Below are 20,455 nucleotides of genomic sequence, written 5' to 3' on the forward strand. Positions count from 1 at the left end.
TAAACGTTCCTGTGCTGTGTTATAGGAGATCTGGTTTACACATTACACTCAGGTGAACTAGACACAAGTCGGTGGTGCAGCCTTGGCCTGTAAATTGCGCAAAAGTTTGGCGTTAGAAAAGATCGTCTGTCTTTCAAACTAGTGTAGCTTGAACCCGTGTTTTCACACAAAGAGCTCGGGCTCTTTCTTTGTCCCCCATTGGTTTCAGGAAAGCATGGTTTAAGTCAGGCTCCCCTAGTGGTCACTTTGCTCTGCTCTCTCTCTCTCTCTCTCTCTCTCTCTCTCTCTCTCTCTCTCTCTCTCTCTCTCTCTCTCTCTCTCTCTCTCTCTCTCTCTCTCTCTCACACACACACACACACACACACACACACACACACACACACACACACACACACACACACACACACACACACACACAGTAGGCTATATTAATAATCGGCATGTTTTTTTCATCTGTGGAAATAGATAAAAAAAACACCTAACATAGACACAAGATTGCACTAGATTGTGGACATGCGGAGGTTGTGGGCTAAATGTACGACATTGTTTTTGGGTAGGCCTACCATGTGTATTCTAGGCCTACTTCTGTGGATAACAGTGGCCATGCCTATACCCAAACCAGCTTTTAAGTAGATGTGCGCACCGTGATATAGCCGGTTTGAAACACTTTGTTGAATAAGGCCCCTACCACTGACCAGATACCAGACGCTGTGCAAAACTGAAATAGTTTAATATAAATATAATATAGCCTAAGTGGGCGACATACTGTATATTTTTGGAGAAGGCCTGTCTATAAGCACAACTCCACACTGCGAGTACCTTGTAATTACTCGGTGGTCTATCCAAAGGCTTTTAATAAACAAACAAACAAACAAACAAACAAACAAACAAGGGAAACTAACAAAAAAAGAAGATCCTGTTGCATGGGATTAAAGAAGGGGGGTTGACGTCTAACCATAACACTGATTTGGCGATGTACGCCATTTTGGTTCTTGGAGAGGGGAACATTGCAGAACTGCGCCAGGCACCTCATTCGAGCCCGAATGGTGCGCGCAGTGGCTGAGTTTCAGTGTAATAGCCAGAGTTAGTCCCGCCCACCCGTGACTCAGAGCAGTCTACGAGCTGCGCTGTAATGACAGCTCAAACCTGTCCACGTCAACACAGGAACAGCACTATGGACTCCGGAGCTCTGGTCAGTACTTTGCAAATATTTCACATTATCTGGAATGCACTGTAACTACATCGCGTATATCCCGTTATCTAACCAGAACTTGTTATTTCTGGTCTGTGATTTTGTGTTAGAATATTGTGTGGGAGCTTGAATCTGGAAGCAGGCTAAAGGGCTACTTGGAGACAGATGGACTCCTAACATTTAATTTACAGTGCGGTGCCATTTTCAATGAACGTCAGTATTGCATTGCTTAATATTGTGAACCGTTACCAATATTGTACACCAGTGCTATACACTTTTCATATGTCCATGAAGAATAGCTTAACCTAGTGTCGCATATAGCCTCGACCAGTTGCCAGTCAGATCCCCAGCAAAATATATGGTGCAGGCTTATTGTAGAGCGTCGCACGCAACAATATTTACAATCACATATCACCCTGTCATAAAGCTCAACTGGTTTCATATAGTGAAGAATGTCTTTAGCGCTGCATCATTTACTGCTGCCAGTACACACTTGCTGCACTTTTCCGATATCAGTGCAAACTTATTAAAGCCTGCGCAACAGACCAATCCGTGGCTGTACCGGGTGGGACGTGGATGCCACGTCTTCGAGCTCGTTTCACTCCGTTAATGAAAAAAAAGTGTGCCGCCACAGCCAGCTTTCTCGTTTGCTGCAGATATTTGAATTATTCCACAGGTGGTGTTATTGTTGTGTCAGAACTGATTTAGGTGACGAGGGGAATTTATGTAACTTTTTCCTGTGTTTGCATTTTATATGCCTTTAATACATGCGTTATTATTACCCTCATATTTAGTCTCTGTCATGTTGAAATCATAGTTTGGGTGCCTTTAGGCCCACTTTCAAGTTTTTTATCTTTCCTTTTCGACATGAATCGTCATATAGGCCTAGTCTAGGCGTACTCCACCTCCAGTGTGGTGTTATAGCCACCCCTGAAATGGTTCTTTCATTCAGCAAAAGCAATCCTCTGCCAAGTCTCCTTCTGATATCATGATCTGCAACAGAAGGTGGAGTCAGTTTGCAGGGAATGGCATGGCAATGGCAAGCTTTACTGTACTCTACTGACTGTAGTGCATTTCTCCCCCCCCCCCCCCACACACACACACACACACAGAGACACACACAAACACACACCCTCTCTCTCTCTCTCTCTCTCTCTCTCTCTCTCTCTCTCTCTCTCTCTCTCTCTCTCTCTCAACTAACTTCTTTTCCATATGGCATCCCACCAAGCAAGCAAGCAAGCCGGGCAACAGCACGGACTCACCGTTATGCTAACATCCCAGAGGTTAATTTTTCACCAGCCACAGCTCCAGCTTCTCTCTCTCTTTCTCTCTCCGACTCACTCTGCTCTCTTGGCCGAAGTTCTGTGATACACTCAGACTCGTAGTCCGTGGCAGTCAGTGCATAACAGAACTTTGGCTCGGAGCAGTCCAGCAACGACGGAGGAGAATTTCACATCTCATCATTTTTCCATGTGTCTCATACGCCTTTTTTTTTAATGTAGTCACATACATATTTTATTTCTTTTTTTCCCTTGGCCTGAGCATCCATGCTCTGATTTTGATTATCATGCTTTTGCGTCTGCTTTTATCTCTCCTCAGGAACCGTCGCTATACACAGTGAAAGCCGTGTTCATTTTGGACAACGATGGGAACAGACTTCTATCCAAGGTACAAGTAGACATCAGTTTATCTTACAAAACTGCTCTCGTCGTGTATTTTCAAGCATTGGCCATTCTCTGTGATACATTTGTCTCTGGTCATTTTGGTATGGCACAGTCTTTGCTAAACTCGACCCTCAGTCTTTACTACACAAGATCAAGTGTTTATCTGGCTTACTATAAATGTCTCCATATCTGACTTCTTTTTTTTCAGTACTACGACCCCGAGTTTTACCCGTCGATGAAAGAACAGAGGAGTTTTGAGAAGAACGTCTTCAACAAGACCCACAAAGCGGATAGTAGGTCTCTCGTATCTCTTCCTTGTGTGTGTGTCTTCCACCAGCTACTGAGTGGACCAGCTGTATTGAGTACTGCTAAGTTGCTAGGAAATATGGGGCTGGACTGAATTTTATTTCCCTTTCCACGGGACAAGGTCAGACAGACCACAGACAGCTAGACGGAGACAGATGGCCTTCAATACGGAGACTCTCTTCTTATCATTGGCGATATACCCAAAACATTGATTTTCTGAGAATATATACTACAGTTTAATAGATGTCTTATTATGTGATGTCTCATTGTCTTTTATTTCAGAGAGTCCACCATAGCCAATCGACCATGAGATAATCCACTGAGTCTTAGCTGGGATCCCATTGGTCAAGCATATTTGAATGGGGAATCCTCTATCTGTCGGCCGATTGGCCTGTTCTACTTTTTTTGTGTGCGACTGTGCGTCTCGATCCTCGGGGGGGTTGGTATCTTGGATTACAGCTGACAAAAGAGCAGAGAACCTGTTCTCTGACTGACAGTAGTTAGTGTTTTTTTTATCCTTTTCTGTGGCACAACAGCCATGGAAGAAATGGAAGGCCCCGCCTGGCCTTGAGGTGTGGTGGTATGATCACCTTTCATACCCCCGCCCCAAACCTCAACTCCTCTTTAATGTACACCTCACTCACTGACCCGTGCACTTTGCACAAAACCCTTCTGTCATGTCAAGCCAACCTTCAACCCCCCACCCTAGTACAGACCCTCCTCAGTCACCACACCTTTAGTCTATATGTTGCACAGATTTGACGTACCTCAGAAACGACTGCTTCATGTCAGTCCAGGGTATCAGTTATTACCCAAGCCAGGCTGCCATGGGCTTTCTTTTGTCCTCCGCCCTCCTTCCCTCTTTCATTCATCCAAGCCTTACAGCCCTGTCTCATTCTCTTCTCTCTCCTCTTGTTCGCTTATCTCCATGCTCTCATTCCATTCTCTTTCTGTTCTGTTATTTGCTTTCTTTCCATTCTTTATGCTTTCCTTTCTGTTCTGTTCTGTTCTTTCTTTCTTTCTTTCCTTCTTTCTTTCTTTCGTTCTTTCTTTCTTTCCTCATCCTCTTTCTGTCTCCGAGCAGATGAGATAGCCTTCTTGGAGGGGATGACCATCGTCTACAAGAGCAGCATTGACTTGTTCTTCTACGTGGTTGGCAGCGCTCAGGAGAATGAGGTACGTTTCTGTCGCTGCCGGCGACCCCGTACATGGTGGCAGCCCCCCCCGTTGCTACCAGTCCATGGTGGCCATTTTGTTTCATCTGCATCACTACTATCGCCATGGTGTCAGACTTTCACTCACCTCATTCTGTTTGTGAAAAGGAGGTGTCAAATCCAGAAGGCCAACATGGCGCCTCTCCTCTCGTCTCCTCTCCTCTCCTTTCCTTTCCTTTCCTCTCCTCCCCTCTCCTCTCCTCTCCTCTCCTCTCCTCTCTTCTCCTCTCCTTTCCTTTCCTCTCCTCTCCTCACCTCTCCGCTCTGCTCCTCTCCTCTCCACTCTTCTCCTCTCCTCTCCTCCTCTCCTCTCTCCTCTCCTCTCCTCTCCTCTCCTCTCCTCGCTTCCCACTCAAATCTATTTACTTGTCAGCACTGCTATGAGTTCCATTTTTTGCTGCAGTAAACACACACACACACACACACACATACACACACACACACAGACACACACACACACACACACACACACACACACACACACACACACACACACACACACACACACACACACACACACACACACACACACACACACACTGCTCCCCACCCCCCCCAACAGTATGACCCTAATGTGTACCACTGGTCACTGTCCTTCCTCTCTCCTCCTCCCTTCTGCTTGCTTGTCAACACCACTATGTTCCCTAGCTATGTTCCCTGTGCAAGGCCACCTTCAACCCCGTAGGACACTGCCCCTGTTATACATGTATTACAACCTGAATGGCAATGACCAAGCTGCAATGTGTCTCAGTAAAGAATGTCTGTAATGTAACACAAAGTTGTACTTGTGATTATTCAACAGCAAAGTGTTCCACAGGCAGAACAGCATCCACTTAGGCCTGAATATCGGCCATTGCTGTTACAGTAGGCCAGTGGTTCTTAACGTGGGGTGCGGGCACCTCCTGGGGGTGCGCCAGAAATTTCAGGCGGTGCGCAGAATTTTGTTTGAGTTGAGGTCGTGACCAAAATTCTCCCAGCAAACAGGATAATTAGGTCAAATTGAAACGTGTTTTGGTCCCCATGTGAAGTCATTTAGGTATTGATAATCGTCTCAAGAAAGGACCATTGTAATTAATCACTTATGTCATCTTTTTGTGCGTATACAAATGTAGAAGTTTGGGTTGGGTGCGTGGCTTGTCTTGGGCACCGGTAAGGTGGTGCTTTAAGAAAAAAAAGGTTGAGAACCACTGCAGTAGGCCACAGCCTGCTGTAACAGTAAACTGATGGGCTGGGCAATATTACGATATATATCGTTATTGTGATATAAAAGTGTATATCGTTTATATCGTGATAGTAATTTTATCAGTTGTATACAATTGAATATCATTTACGGTAGTTACATTTCATGTTGTCACAATACACACTAGGCTATAAGTTCATGTAACTGTAAAAAATAACAATAAAAAGATCCATTTTAAAGAAAGGTTGTTTTGCGACATGAAAAAATAAAGAGCAAATAAAGAGAATAACAGAAAACGTATGTAATTGTGCTATATCGTGATATATATCGTTATCGTGATATAAAGTAATACATATCATAGGTTTTTTTCCATATCGCCCAGCCCTAACTGTAACTGTAACTGTAGGCTAATTCCTTTTTCCTGGTGTTCCTTTTTACCCTGTAGCTCATGCTGATGGCAGTCCTCAATTGTCTGTTCGAGTCACTCAGCCAAATCTTAAGGTACGTTCAGTCTGAACTGCACGCATACAGGTAGGCATGCATATGATACAAAGTTTACAAACTATTTTCTATACGTGTAGGTTTCTGCCTCGAAACAGTAGCATTTCGTATGTGTGGTCTCCCGGATGTGCTGTAGTTCACCTAAAGACGTGCTTTGCGTGTGTTGTAACACTAGTAATAAATCAGGGAATGCCATCGCTGAAAAGATAATAACATAGCAATAAAAAACTACGTGATATAGTGTCAGATGAGATTGTGTAAGGGTTGTTTCAGCTGGATTTGTTGAAATGTCTGAAATGCATGTCAGCGTTGAAGAACACTACCAAATCCAAGAAGCGGTGTAGTAACCATAGAAACGAGTTCATGCCACCTCGCACACCTACCTCCCTTAGCGTGTGTGTGTGTGTGTGTGTGTGTGTGTGTGTGTGTGTGTGTGTGTGTGTGTGTGTGTGTGTGTGTGTGTTTGTGTGTGTGTTTGAGAGAGAGAGAGAGAGAGAGAGAGAGAGAGAGAGAGAGAGAGAGTGTCAGAGATACATTCACAAGAATAAAGAGAGACTGACAGACAGACAGAGACACAAACGTAGGGAGTGAGACAGAAAAACATACAGAGAGGGATGCTGTGAGAGCGAGAGAGTCAAGTCGGCTTTATTGTCAACTTCTTTACATGTGCTGGTCATACAAAGAATTCAGAGATCTCGGATAACGTAGGTGCCCTGAACTGATGCCTCAGCTCGCTCTGACCAGGGGTAGACTCTAAGACTCCTGTTTTGCGTGTATGTGTGTGTGTGTGTGTGTGTGTGTGTGTGTGTGTGTGTGTGTGTGTGTGTGTGTGTGTGTGTGTGTGTGTGTGTGTGTGTGTGTGTGTGTGTGTCTCCACTCTGCTTAACCCTGTAGTAATGTCCTTAAAAAATACGATTTCTTGGCATTTGCACTTATTGTTCTGTTTATTTCCTATACACTTTGTATCTGCAGGTGTTTTATGCTATGACTAGTATGTCCTCGATTGAAAATCGCTTTGGATAAAAGCATCTGCCAAATGTAATGTAAAGTAATGTAATGGAAAAGAGAATACATTGTACATACACACACACACACACACACACACACACACACACACACACACACACACACACACACACACACACACACACAGTGTTACCAGATTGGGCGGTTACCCGCACAATTGGGTTACTTGGGATGGCCGTCTGTGGGTAAAAACGGGAAAAATTAGCTATTTGGCGTTTTTTCCCCCCGCAGTTTTGTGCCCATAGAAATCAATGCAATTTGTTAAAATTGGGCGGAATTTAGAGCATTTTGGCGGTTTTTGACAACATTTTGGGCGGGATTTGATAAGACACATCTGGCAGCACTGCACACACACACACACACACACAGACCGAGAGAGACAGAGAGCGAGAGGGGGCGGAATGCCAGTCTTCCATTACGCCATGTAAGAGTGGCGAGCAGCTGCGTGTGTCTGGCACACCCTGAAGTGGGGAAAGACATTAGGGCTGTTTGCATGGGCTGGGCTCGCACCAAATACTAATGGGACCTTGATGGCCACACTGTTTGCCTTTCCATACCTTGTACTGATCAGGGAAGTGTGTGTGTGTGTGTGTGTGTGTGTGTGTGTGTGTGTGTGTGTGTGTGTGTGTGTGTGTGTGTGTGTGTGTGTGTGTGTGTGTGTGTGTGTGTGTGTGTGTGTGTGTGTGTGTGTGTGTGTGTGTGTGTGTGTGTATTGTGTGTTTTGTGTGTGTGGCTGTCTGATGACATCAGATTAAGAGAAACAGATTAATCCCGAACTCCATCTAGTAACATTTATCTTATAGCTGGTTTAGCCATTGAGCTACCGTAGCTAATGCATGCAACATGTGTAGCCTATCGCTAAAACGTATGTTCTGTTAAATCCTAAAATTACAAATCATAAGATCATCTTGCAAGAGCTGAAAACACACTATGGGTCTCCGAGTCTGTGGGTCTGAGTCTGCAGATTCCATTGTTTTCAATACAACTTCACATACATGCATCAAACATCGCTTTACATGCAAACATTGATTTATACTGATTTATTGATCATCAGTTAGCCAATTTAGCGACTTAACTCATCTAGTGACTTACAAAATCATTCCGGCGTCATTCAAGATTATCTGTAGTGAACTTCCGACATATGTGTACTGTACAGTAGGCTACGTAGCATATGACATCCCATTAAGCTAAATGCAATGCAATGCCTCCAATTGCCCCCTGCACCTTGTGTTGGTGGCCCTGCCAGCCCTGCACAAAACTGCACAATAATAAGGAAAATGGCTTGAATCCTGAATATACGTATATTCTGTTATGGCTTCATGCAAATGTGTGGTGTTGAAAAATCCCCTGTCCACTGCTCTCTCTTTTTTCCCCCTGTACACTGTTCCTTCTTCTCCTCCTTCTCCTTGTTCTCCTCCGCCCCCTCACAGGAAGAATGTGGAGAGGAGGTGTCTGCTGGACAACATGGACGGCGTCTTCCTAGTGGTGGATGAGATCATCGATGGCGGGTGAGACAGCGAGACAGTGAGACAGCGAGAGCGAGGCCGTGCTCATCCTAGGCCAGGGCTGGATTGCAACCCAAAAAACCCCCCCAAAAAAACAGACGGCCTTTTTTGCATTAAATTGACCCCTCACGCATGCAATCTGTTTTCGTACTATGTCTGTGTATTCTCTTTGACTCAGTCCACTGTCCATATTAAAAATGGACAAATGGGCTGCCCCCTCTCAACCATGGACGAGTCCCTAAGAAAGAAACCAACAACAAACAAACAAACAAACAAAAAAACAAACAGAACAGAATCGGACCTTGGGGACAGTTGGCCCAGCGGGAAAATGCCCTGTTCACCAGATCACCAGTCCAGCCCTGAAACCACACAATGGAAGAATTTCAGGGGGTGAAATGTCAGGGTAAAGGAACACAGCAACATTTAGATGATTTCAAAAGGAGAATGGTTACCCCGCACCATTTTGTGGGTTTTTGTTATATTTGCTTTGTTTTAATTAAGTAATTAAGAGTCTCAGGGACATTGCAGAGAAAGGAACATGTGACGATTTAGATGGTCTGAAAAAGAAAGACATTACACATCACTAGGCTTTACTTAAAGCAACATTACTGGAGCAAACTCAATGAACAAGTTAAGTCATGCATTGTGTTTTACACCACAACATTAATGAATGTTTATGCTAAATAAATGTTTTTCAACCTAAAAAATGTATATTATGTTTATAGTTGCTGTATTACCAGCAAACACAATTTCCCCATGGGGACAATAAAGTTCAACTACTACTGAGTAATGGGTCATCTCCTGGCAATAGAGTGAACGGTACCTTTGAAGTTGCTGTGTCTGGGCACTGCATAGGCTATCACTGCACTATGCACGCTTGGCAAAGGTGTCGGTCTGATCTGTTTTTTTAATTTTTAACATACTCATAAGACACATAAGAAAGCCAATTCTTCTTCTAACCCATATGTTGACTCAACATGTAGTGTTGCTGTAAAAAAAAGAAGAAATATGATAGTAGGAGGAGGAGGGCCGTATGATGAGAAGAGAAGCCAGGTCACTACAATGGGATTTTGCATGTGTAAGAGAGAGAGAGAGAGAGAGAGAGAGAGAGAGAGAGAGAGAGAGAGAGAGAGAGAGAGAGAGAGAGAGAGAGAGAGAGAGAGATGAGAGTGGTGATATATGCGAAGTAGACCTAGGGGCAAGTTTGAGACACCTGCTGGATTTAGTTTCCCAACAGGTGTTGTTCTAGTAGTCTCTCACACGAGGTGGGGAAAGTCCTACTACTGGGTGGGGAGTGTAATGGGATGGAGATAATAGGATGCCGATGCCCAGTGGCAGTGTACCTGCTACTGTGTTGCTGATATTTGATCATCGCCATTGATAAGTGATGTGCATCTGTTGTCACTGAAAGACATTTAGACAACACATAGGCCTACATATATTTAGGGACAGGTAGGCAGAGAAGTAGGCAGGCAGACAGGCAGAGACGGTAGAGAGACAACACAACAGTCATCTGCATAAAGAGTCTTTTGTGTGGCGGTTTTAAACAACATCCACTAAACATTAGTGTGTGTCTGATGTCTTGCTCTTCTGTCTTGTTCATGTTGTTGCCAGGGTGATCTTGGAGAGTGACCCTCAGCAGGTTCTGGAGAAGGTCAACTACAGGGTAAGAAACACACATAGATAGACACACCACTCAATGGCCACTGGCTCAAATTCCTCCTTTTTCCACATCATAACTGTCAAAAATAAAATGTATGAAAAAGAAAAGCAGACTTTCGCTCTAACACTTGCCTTGCCCTGTTAGGCCGGCTCTGAACAGGCGTTTGGCTTTGTCCTGTTTGACTACATCACTGGTAATGTGGAGGCCCAGTCCTCCAACAGCCAGTATGCTTAGCTCTTCAGCTCCCTCTGCAGGGAGGGAGGGGGATGCCAAGCCGGAGGAGACAGAAAGGGTGAGAGGTTAAAGGGCAAAGGAGAGAGAGAGAGGGAGAGAGGGTGGGAAGCCAAGAGACAGGTACCTGCATGGAGTGAGCGCATGGCCTTGCAGTGACATCACTTCTTTTAGGGACGGATTTCCAGACACAAACTACATCTTATTTCGGTGAAATGAATCGTCACTTTATTGGGTTTAGTCCACTAGTGGCTCAGTGAAACAAACTAGTGTGTGATGTGTTCTGCTCACCCTTTAACCATTGTCACTGCATGAAACCTCTGAACAATCAAATGAGCCCTACCAGAGGACAGACCCCACTGTCACCAGTGTGTGGAATGGGCCTCATCTGAGATCGCCTTGTTCCTCTGTATGTGTGATGTGATGTCACGTCTGGAAACAATTTTGCGAGGGCACTAGTTTGATGTTTGATTCCAGTCCAGATGTGGCAAGCTGTTGTTGCATGGTCTCAATTGTGTTTTATTAGCTTAGTGGTAGAATTAAAATACTTCTTAAATACCAAACTTACCACAAGTATATTGTCTTACAATAGTTTTAATGTCGGCCAAAGCAATTTAATTACATACGTATCCATTCTAGATTAATTGTGTTAGCTGATATTTGCTAATGTACAGTATTCTGGTAATGATAGGAATAGAGCTGTCAAAGTGTTCAAAAGGTTGTATTCTCATTGATAAAGGGTTGATGTTCAAATATTCTCCAGTAAAAATATTCAAATATTCTCCAGTACATAATTGGAAGTACTGTATATACACACATAGTCCTAGCCATATAAGGTGTGATGCACAAAACAGTCTAATGTAGATTAATAAGATCAAAAACACTGTTTGAGGAATGCTTAAGCAGACATGGTCATACCATCCCACTGCTTCACAATCTTGATGTTTTTGAATCGAAAAATGGACACAAGACAAACTTGCCCAGCACCAAAATGTAATCTCCTTCAGGATTTATAAAAGTATCTCTGTACTAGGATTGCACGATTATGGAAAAAAATCATTTGGGTCAAAATCATAATCACGATTATTAATCACGATTATTGATTTTTGCAGATTTTTTTAATAACAAAATGAAATATCACGAAGAATGAATTTTATACGGGATGAGCAAAATAAAATGAAATAGCATGGAACTTAGGTGAACAGATTTTTGGCCAGAAACACCAGCCTGACAGTATGTTCTAATGAGGCTCTCGAAGGTAGGTCACTATTGCCACGACTAAATCCCGATTGAAATCACGATTTCGATATCACGATTATATCACGATTTTCGATTAATCGTGCAGCCGTACTCTGTAATACACTACTGTACTCCATCCTACCAAAATAATGACTGGTCAAGAAGAGCAAGAGTGAGTTATTCTCTAGTTGGCGCTTGCTGCAGAGCCAGCAGTGTGGACTCAGCTGAGATCTCACAGCTGAAGACTCAGTCTTTTCTTAGCAGCCTGTGGGAGGGAGGACTTGAGAGTGGAGGGAGAGAGAGAAACAGCATGAGTGTGCCTCTTGTACGTTCAAGGTTTTAGCATCTGCTAGTGATGTCTGAATGACATGTGGGTGTTTTGGAAGGAAACTGATTGCTTCATCTGTCTTTCTTTCTTTCTTTCTTTCTTTCTTTCTTTCTTTCTTTCTTTCTTTCCTTCTTTCTTTTGTCTTACTTTGTTTGTTTGTTTCTTTCTTTCTTTCCTTTCACAGGCGGATGACAACCCTCTGTCGGAACAGAGTGTGGCACAGGTAAGACAAACACACTGATGCAGCAGAGGATATACATGCACTTAGCAGCGGAGGGCACGCCACAGACAAATGGACACACACACACACACACACACACACACACACACACACACACACACACACACACACACACACACACACACACACACACACACACACACACACACACACACACACACACAGGCAGGCATGCGCATTTACACTTTGCAGGCTCAAAGGTAGACACAGAGTATCAGTCTTACTTACGTAATATCCCTTAAACTCTCTTTTAGTTACTGTAACATAGTTTATTTTCCAAAACCTCTACATTCACTTTTGAAACTTTTGAAATGGATAACGTTCTTTGAACCAGTAGTCAAGGCTGCAACATTTCAGAACATTTTAGGCAACCATTATACCATTATAGGAATATTTCTACGCACTAGGCAACACCTCACTCACTCATTCATGTGGATTCTCATTATTTTCTGCCCAGTTAGTCACTCTTCTGTCATTATTCATGCAAGATACTTCCGCTGCTGTCCTGCAGCTCTGGAATAGGCCTGCAGTGAGGATCAGCACTGTGTTGCAGGCTTGCATGGGGAGCAACAGATGGAATGGCTTAGTAGTGCATAGACCCATTGCATCTGAATTCCTGACTCCTCCCCCCTCACCCCTCTCTGTGTCTCTCACTCTTTATGTTGTACGACTAAGCTGGTACTAACCATAGATTCTATAGAGAATGCCACTAACCCTCTGTGAACTAAGGTTTTTTTTGCTTATCAGATGAGGCTTTCATTTTGACGTTTTGGGCACAAAGATGTTTACAATGATCAGATATAATGTTCATTTAAATTGAGATTGTTTTTCTTTTGACAAAATCACTGCTTCAGAGTTAACACGTACCACCAGCACACTGCCAAGACAAAAAAAATCAAATTGATACTTGACGATTTTTTAAATTTTTATTTGAAAATGGTCTTTTAACGTTCTTTTAACATGGACCATGATTCACAAGTTGCTTGCCTATGTGGCCTGCCCCCATTGGTCATGTGAGGCAGTGCAGCTGCAAAATGTTTACTTTAGGCTTCATTGTTCAGCAGCTCATACAGTCTATGGTTTAGCCTAGAATAGGGGTGAGGAGATTTTTTCACTCATAAAGCCACTTCAAATTTGATAAAGTCCTCCAAGGGCCTCACTATGAACACAGGCCTGTAGTATATTGAAGGTGGCCACCTTTACTACAGACCCCATCTGCACTAGGTCCCCTGAAAATATAAGTTGATTGTATTGCAAATATAATTTCTAAGATTGCTTTACAAAACATGCCAACATGACATGTGAAACTGCATAACATTAACATAATATTGGGGGTCGGAAAAGACAGCCCCAAGGGACATAAACCACCCCCAGGCCTAGAACTTTCCAACATGTATAACGCCAACCAATTACACCGTGCTGACAGTACAGACATAGAGTGCCAGCAGAGAGATACATAAAGTATCAGTAAGAAGTATGAAGTGTTACATTCCCCACATTCCCCACAAGTGTTACATTGAAGTGTTACCCCCACATTGTCCAGCTGATCCAGCCTACCATCCTCTATTTGACCTTGCCATGTTTGCCTGTCTGCCCATGGACATGTATGCAGTAGATGTGTTCGGCCTTTATTACACATATGTGGATATGTTAAAGAAGATTCACTATCAGTAAAATGTTTCGGGTCACCACACAATACTTACTACTTTGTCTGATAATTTAGCTTATTGAATAATAATGAACTTGTGCACAATACATTACAATATATTACATAAAGCATCATTCAAAGCTATGCACAGAATAGACCAAAGTGTATTCTTAACTTTTGACTAATCAAAGTCCTTTGGCATTGATAATAGCCAGTGGCACCTCTACATGGATTTGTGGATTCCTGGATTGCTGGATTGGTTGTCCAACCCCATGCATGCAAAAGATTGATTTCATATTTCATAATGACAGGTCCCATTCGTTTCACTCTGATGACTACAAAATCCTGCTGCTGAAAATTTGTAAATTTAACAATTGTCATACACTTACCATTGAAAAGGGCAGAAACTGAGCATTCCCATGTTTCCATGAATTCTCTAATAAACCTAGGAAATATCTGTAGAAAAATGGAGTAAAACCATACATTGTATATACGCATATTCCTATGTAATTAATGTGTGAAACAGCAGGTTGGCTAGATTTCACTCTTCTGTCCAGTTTCACTAATTTGATGGGTAATGGGGTTTTTCCACCTTTTGCTGTTCAGTACTTATCTTTGTTCCATTTCAAGAGTAAATAAAGCTTGAATTGCAAAGAATAACTGTAAACATTAGAGTGACCCCAAACATTTGAGCGGTAGTGTGCTTTGGTCATGGATCATTTGATGTGGAGATAAAAAAACACCACCATTGTGACAGGAGCATTTTTAGAAAACTCTGGTTTAAAAAATATATATCCATTTTAGGGAGCTATAACTCCATTGGCATGTAAACAAATGGCCCAGAGTGGATTTGTTTAGAAAAAATATCCATACACATGTGTAAACAGACTGTTAGGTGTATATATGCCTATGTGTCCACTGGCTCATACTCATTGTCTGACTGACCTTCTGAATGACCTTTGATCCTCTTGACCTTTCCTGTGCAGCACCTAACAGAAAAGCTGGCTCTCACTACCACTGTAAGTCTGCTGCTAACTCACAGCCTCATTCACTACTTCTCAAGTCTCTCTCTCTCTCTCTCTCTCTCTCTCTCTCTCTCTCTCTCTCTCTCTCTCTCTCTCTCTCTCTCTCTCTCTCTCTCTCTCTCTCTGTCTCTCTCTCTCTCTCTCTCTCTCTCTCTCTCTCTGTCTGTCTCTCTCTCTCTCTCTCATTCACTGCATCTGTCGCTACCCCCTACACCAGTAGCTGTCTTTCTGCTCCTGTTACTCTTTCTTTCTGTCTGGGGTTTTACTTCTGCATCTGTCTGTCCATCTCTATCCATTTATATTAACCATTTCTTACCTCTGTGGGCTTTGCCTTTCCCTACCTGAAACCAGATCTCCATTTCCCCCTTGTTCTGCTTCTAGTTGTCTCGCTGTCCTGCTGTCATATTAATGGAGCATGATGAATTATATTTTCACTTATTTCTGGTTTGAATAAATCAAGTGTTGTTACTAGTTTTAAAACACTAGGTTTGTGGCACAGGGGCGAACACAAAACTGAAGAAACAGCTTTTATTTAATTTTCCTTTTCTTCCCATTCCTTTAAAAATATATACAGTCCCAGGAAAAGGTTTGTACACCCTCTGAAATTTCTTACATTTCTGTCAAAATTGATCATAAAACATGGTCTGATCTTCCCGGAAATCTCAAGAAGGAACAATCAGAGTCTTCTTTAATTAATTCCACCCAAACATTTACATGTTATCATATTTTTATTGGTCATAAGGCCATAACATTCACAGGAGAGCAGGGCATAAGTAAGTACACCCTTGCATTAAGTAGGTTTTAACCCTCAGTTAGTTGCCATATCATCAACCAGACTTGTCCTGTAGTTGCAGATCAGATTAACAAAACAATCTGTTTGTAGCTTGTCTCCCTCTTCTTTAGAGAACTGCCTCTCATCAGCAAGGCTTGTGGGATGTCTGGAGTGCATAGCTTTCTTGACTTCATGCCATATAATCTCAATTGTTTTTTGTCAGGGCTTGGACTGGGCTATTTCAGAATGTGTATTTCATTATTATGAAGCCATTCTAAAGTCGATTTGCTTCTAAAGTATGGGTTGTTGTCACATTTCAGGACCCATACTCTTGTGTGCTTCAACTGTGTGACAGACTTCCTCACGTTTTTTTCTGTAAAATATCACAATAAACTTGAGTTCACTGTTCCACTGATAATGGCAAACTGTCAAGGGCCTGAGGCAGCAAGGTAGCCGCATATAATGATGCTCACGCAACCATACTCAGAAGAGGAGATGTAACCAAGAATAGCTAAAAATGGGATTCATTCTGCCAATCTAAAATTAATGGGGTTTCTGTCCAAAAAAATATTGCTGCACCTTTGAGGTTTGCGAAAAAGCATTTATATGCTTCATAGAATTACTGCAAAATATTCTGTAGATCAACGTTGAAACCAAAGTTGAATTGTTCAGGGGAACACACAATGTCATGTTTGGAGGAGAACTGGAGAACCACACCTTCACCAAAACATCATCTCCACCTTTGAGTATGGTGGCGGGAGCATCATTATATGCGGCTACCTTGCTGCCTCAGGCCCTTTTCAGTTTGCTATTATCAGTGGAACAATGAACTCAGAAGTTTATCAAGATATTTTACAGAAAAAAGTGAGGTTGTCTGTCACACAGTTGAAGCACACAAGAGGATGGGTGCTGAAATGTGACAACAACCCATACTTTAGAAGCAAATCGACTTTAGAATGGCTTTATAATAATGAAATACACATTCTGGAATAGCCCAGTCAAAGCCCTGACAAAAAAACAATTGAGATTATATGGCATGAAGTCAAGAAAGCTATGCACTCCAGACATCCCACAAACCTTGCTGACGAGAGGCAGTTTTCTAAAGAAGAGGGAGACCAGATACATCCAGATTGTTTTGTTAATCTGATCTGAAACTACAGGAAACATCTGGTTGAGGTTATTGCGACTAACTTAGGGTTAAAACCTATTTCATGCAAGGGTGTACTTACTTATGCCTTGCTGTCCTGTGAATGTTTACATCTTATGGCCAATGAAAATATGAAAACTTGTAAATGTTTGGGTTGAATTAGTTAAAGCAGACTCTGGTTGTTCCTTCTTGTGATTTCCGAGAAGATCAGACCATGTTTTATGACCAATTTTGACAGAAAGGTAAGAAATTTCAAAGGGTGTACAAACTTTTTCCTGGGACTGTATATTGGGGGGTTTTCATGTTTATTTAGACTGGACACTTAAGATGAAGTGAGTGGGAGAGAGACTCGGAAGGATCGGGTATCAGGTATCGAACCGGGGTCCCCGGCGTAACAGTGCAGTGCCCTACCGGTTGTGACACGGCGGGGCCCTTCACAATCATTTTTTAAGTTGTGTTTGGAGTTGTATTTTCAATGGGAACCTTCTATGTAAACCAAATAATAATGCTATACTAGTCAGATAAACCAAAATGTTAGCCACTTGTATTTTATAATAATAATAATAATAATAATAATAATAATAATAATTATTATTATTATTATTATTATTATTATTATTATTGCACCATATATTATGTATATAGAGAAGGCAGGGTCTCCTAAGATTCAAATAGCCTGGGAGGAAAAAAGTAATTTTTTTAAGAGCGACGACTGATAAGTGTGGGTTCCATGCGCCACCTGGTGGTTGCTTAGCCCTCTACAACTTGCTGCTTGGAAGCGGGAGATTGAAGTGCCCTAACTATAGTAATCCCATCACTTTCATCTGCACTAAATTCCTTTTTGATATGCTGCTCCATATCGGGGAAACAACAACACATTGTTTGAGAAAGAAATTAGGTGCATGTTGTTAGAGATAGCTTAGGTTACGGTCAGTAGGCCTACTGAGACTGTCTAACAAAAACACCCCACTTGATCGGAAGGGTCAGGGCCTGACTGAAAAAAGTGGATGGCTCACACCTGCCTTGACTATGCACACCAGATCTCTGTTCTCTCTCTGATCTATGCTACAGGTCATTTCGTTTTTTTTTGTTTTTTTTTTAACCTTCATCAAAATCACCTGGAGATAGATATCTATTTTACACGGGGCCCATGGCCAATGTAGTAGCATAGAAGTAGCATAGATAGATTAAAGAGCATTGTATATGAAAGAAGAATATATATGAAGAAAAGACACATGTATGAAACAAACATATTAGAGACAAACAAGGTCAAATTATAAATATAAATCCAGCTCAATGTTTCCAATACTGTAATACCCACAGACTATATGCAATTGCGTGGACACGTGCACAAAGTAGAAAGTCTGACATTTTCTTTTTCAAACACAACACATTTATAAACATCACTTTGTGCTTAGCCACATGGTTCTGACAATTATTACAGACATATTATATTACATTTGGCAGATGCTTTTATCCAAAACGACCCATAGTACTATGACACAATCATAGGATACAACACTTGCAGATACAAAGTGCACAATAAATATACAGAACAATAAGTGCATATAGGGTTGGTGTTATGTTTTTAAAATGATTTTAAAGGCTCCGTTTATGCAGGGCACGTGCGCACACGCTCACACAAACGCGCGCGCAATAGAGTCATTGCAAGGCCTGATAAATATTTAGGTTCAAATAAGCTTGTCAGTGGTCTGTGGGGCTTTAGGTGGTAATGCATAACTAATTATGAGTAGTCCTCGGTTGTGTCTTTGAAACAGTCTTTGTCAAAACTTTGGAGAAATGTCAAAGCCCTCTGAAATGCAGATGCGTTAGCAGCGCAGAATAGACCGACATGATCTGATGGAGGACTATCGACCAATGTCAAGACTCTACATCTGTTGTTAATCTGAAACGCTTCAAAATAATGTCTGAATGTAGGCCCATAAGTGTGTGTGTAGCATGTCTATGTATGCTCTATGTTCGTTGTGTTGTTGTTATTTCTGTTTGTTTGTTTTGTTGATTTATGTATCAATTTATTTCTAATTGTGTTTTATTTGTTTGTTTTGCAGGTGTTGCAGTCAGCGAAGGACCAGATCAAATGGTCGATACTAAAATGAGCAATTATTGCCGGCCAAGAAGCGGATATTCCATTGGATTTGAAGGAGAATTGTGTGCTATGCAGCTTACCGGCCTACGTTGTCTGTGGCATTTGTGTAAATAAGGCTATATGGAATAAGGCTTTAATGTTACGTTCTTTGTATATAATAATATATTTATTTGCGGTATCGTGGATTATTGTTGATCTGCACAGTTACAAGGGCAGGCCCAATGTGGTCCGCGTTTGAAAGCCATTCGAGTCGGTACATAAAGAGCGTTGAAATTCAGCGTATTTAAGAAAAGTTAAGGCTGTTTTCAAGCCTAGTTTGAGTATTATGTGAAATATTGTCCATGCCCAATTGTGAGGAAACCCGTCAAGGCTATCAGCTATTCCCGTTAAACAGTTATCCTCTTAATTTATTTCACAATGTATTACGCAATACATTAGGCTATTTTAAATGTTTTATTCTAGAATTGAAGCACTTCTGTAACCCTCTGTGGTAGATAGGCATTACATGAAATGTGTGCTATGTTTTGTATGTGGTCTACCGACCGTCGCTATTTAGGGTTCCAGTCAAACACCAAAGAGGGACGTTGGCATGTTTGGAGTAAAGGGATAGACCATGTTATGATATCATGGTTGTTTTGAATTCTCACTTTGTATAGTGCATTAGGCCAAGATCACTGCCAACCACCAATTCATCTGACTACTTTTGTGTTTTACTTCTGACAATATGCATACAAACATACATTAATCCTATATTGGTATAATAGAAACAAAGACAATGCTGTCCATGTTACTGACGTGAGGGATTCTGTGTTTTGTACATCATACGCTTTGAAATAATAAAACTGGTGAATGTGTCATCCTCTTTTCTGAGTGACTTTTGGAATGTGTGGGCTGCGCCTGTTTATGCATAATGAAGGTGGGCGGGAAAGCGGAGCAGCTTCTCATTGGAGGTGGATATTCCTCGTGACATTCAAGCAGACACACCTCTCATGAGCCTCCATATCCAATTAAACCTCATAGTTCTCAGCATCCTCCTGTGATTGGCTGTTTTTTTTTTAATTATGGGTGGCGTGTGCAAAGGATTTCTGGAATCCCCTGTCAACGCAATTCCACAATTACGCACCGTATTACGCACAGTTTTAAACAAACATACGTGCATATTCGAAGCTTTAAAATGCCGAATTTGTGAAATACATATCGAAGTTCAATTAGTCAACAATCAATTCCAATCTTTAGGTTCCTCTGATAAAAGTATAACCCATCAGCTTGCGGACGCATATTTTGTATTATGTTCAGAGAGTTTGAAACCATTATTTCGATTGGGCTGCACAACTAAGACATCCGTTTTTATTTAAAATAATGTATTTGTTTATTTTATCTTAATATTTATTTAAATGCTAGTTTACTTGGATAGGCTATCGCGATTCACCCCATCATAGACATCACAAAGTTTAATAACTTGATTC

General features: G+C 41.8%; 1 protein-coding gene across 3 annotated transcripts; it reads left to right on the forward strand.

Annotated features, from left to right (window-relative positions):
• Positions 1-1,104: 1,104 nt before the first annotated feature.
• Positions 1,105-19,846, forward strand: copz2 (COPI coat complex subunit zeta 2). 3 transcript variants are annotated; one of them, XM_063188124.1, is made up of 10 exons: positions 1,105-1,192; positions 2,792-2,860; positions 3,065-3,149; positions 4,247-4,338; positions 6,002-6,057; positions 8,514-8,591; positions 10,203-10,254; positions 12,234-12,272; positions 14,925-14,957; positions 18,952-19,846. In XM_063188124.1, the coding sequence occupies exons 1-10, from the start codon at positions 1,133-1,135 to the stop codon at positions 18,997-18,999; spliced, it is 612 nt and encodes a 203-aa protein (XP_063044194.1). In that variant the 5' UTR covers positions 1,105-1,132; the 3' UTR covers positions 19,000-19,846. The 3 variants fall into 3 exon arrangements, 2 of the variants coding, with proteins under 2 accessions (XP_063044194.1, XP_063044204.1); XR_010032619.1 differs by lacking the exons at positions 14,925-14,957; positions 18,952-19,846 and adding an exon at positions 10,396-10,543; XM_063188134.1 differs by lacking the exon at positions 14,925-14,957.
• The last annotated feature ends 609 nt before the right edge of the window (positions 19,847-20,455 follow it).

Source organism: Engraulis encrasicolus, chromosome 2, assembly GCF_034702125.1.
Source record: "Engraulis encrasicolus isolate BLACKSEA-1 chromosome 2, IST_EnEncr_1.0, whole genome shotgun sequence".
Taxonomy (NCBI): Eukaryota; Metazoa; Chordata; class Actinopteri; order Clupeiformes; family Engraulidae; genus Engraulis; species Engraulis encrasicolus.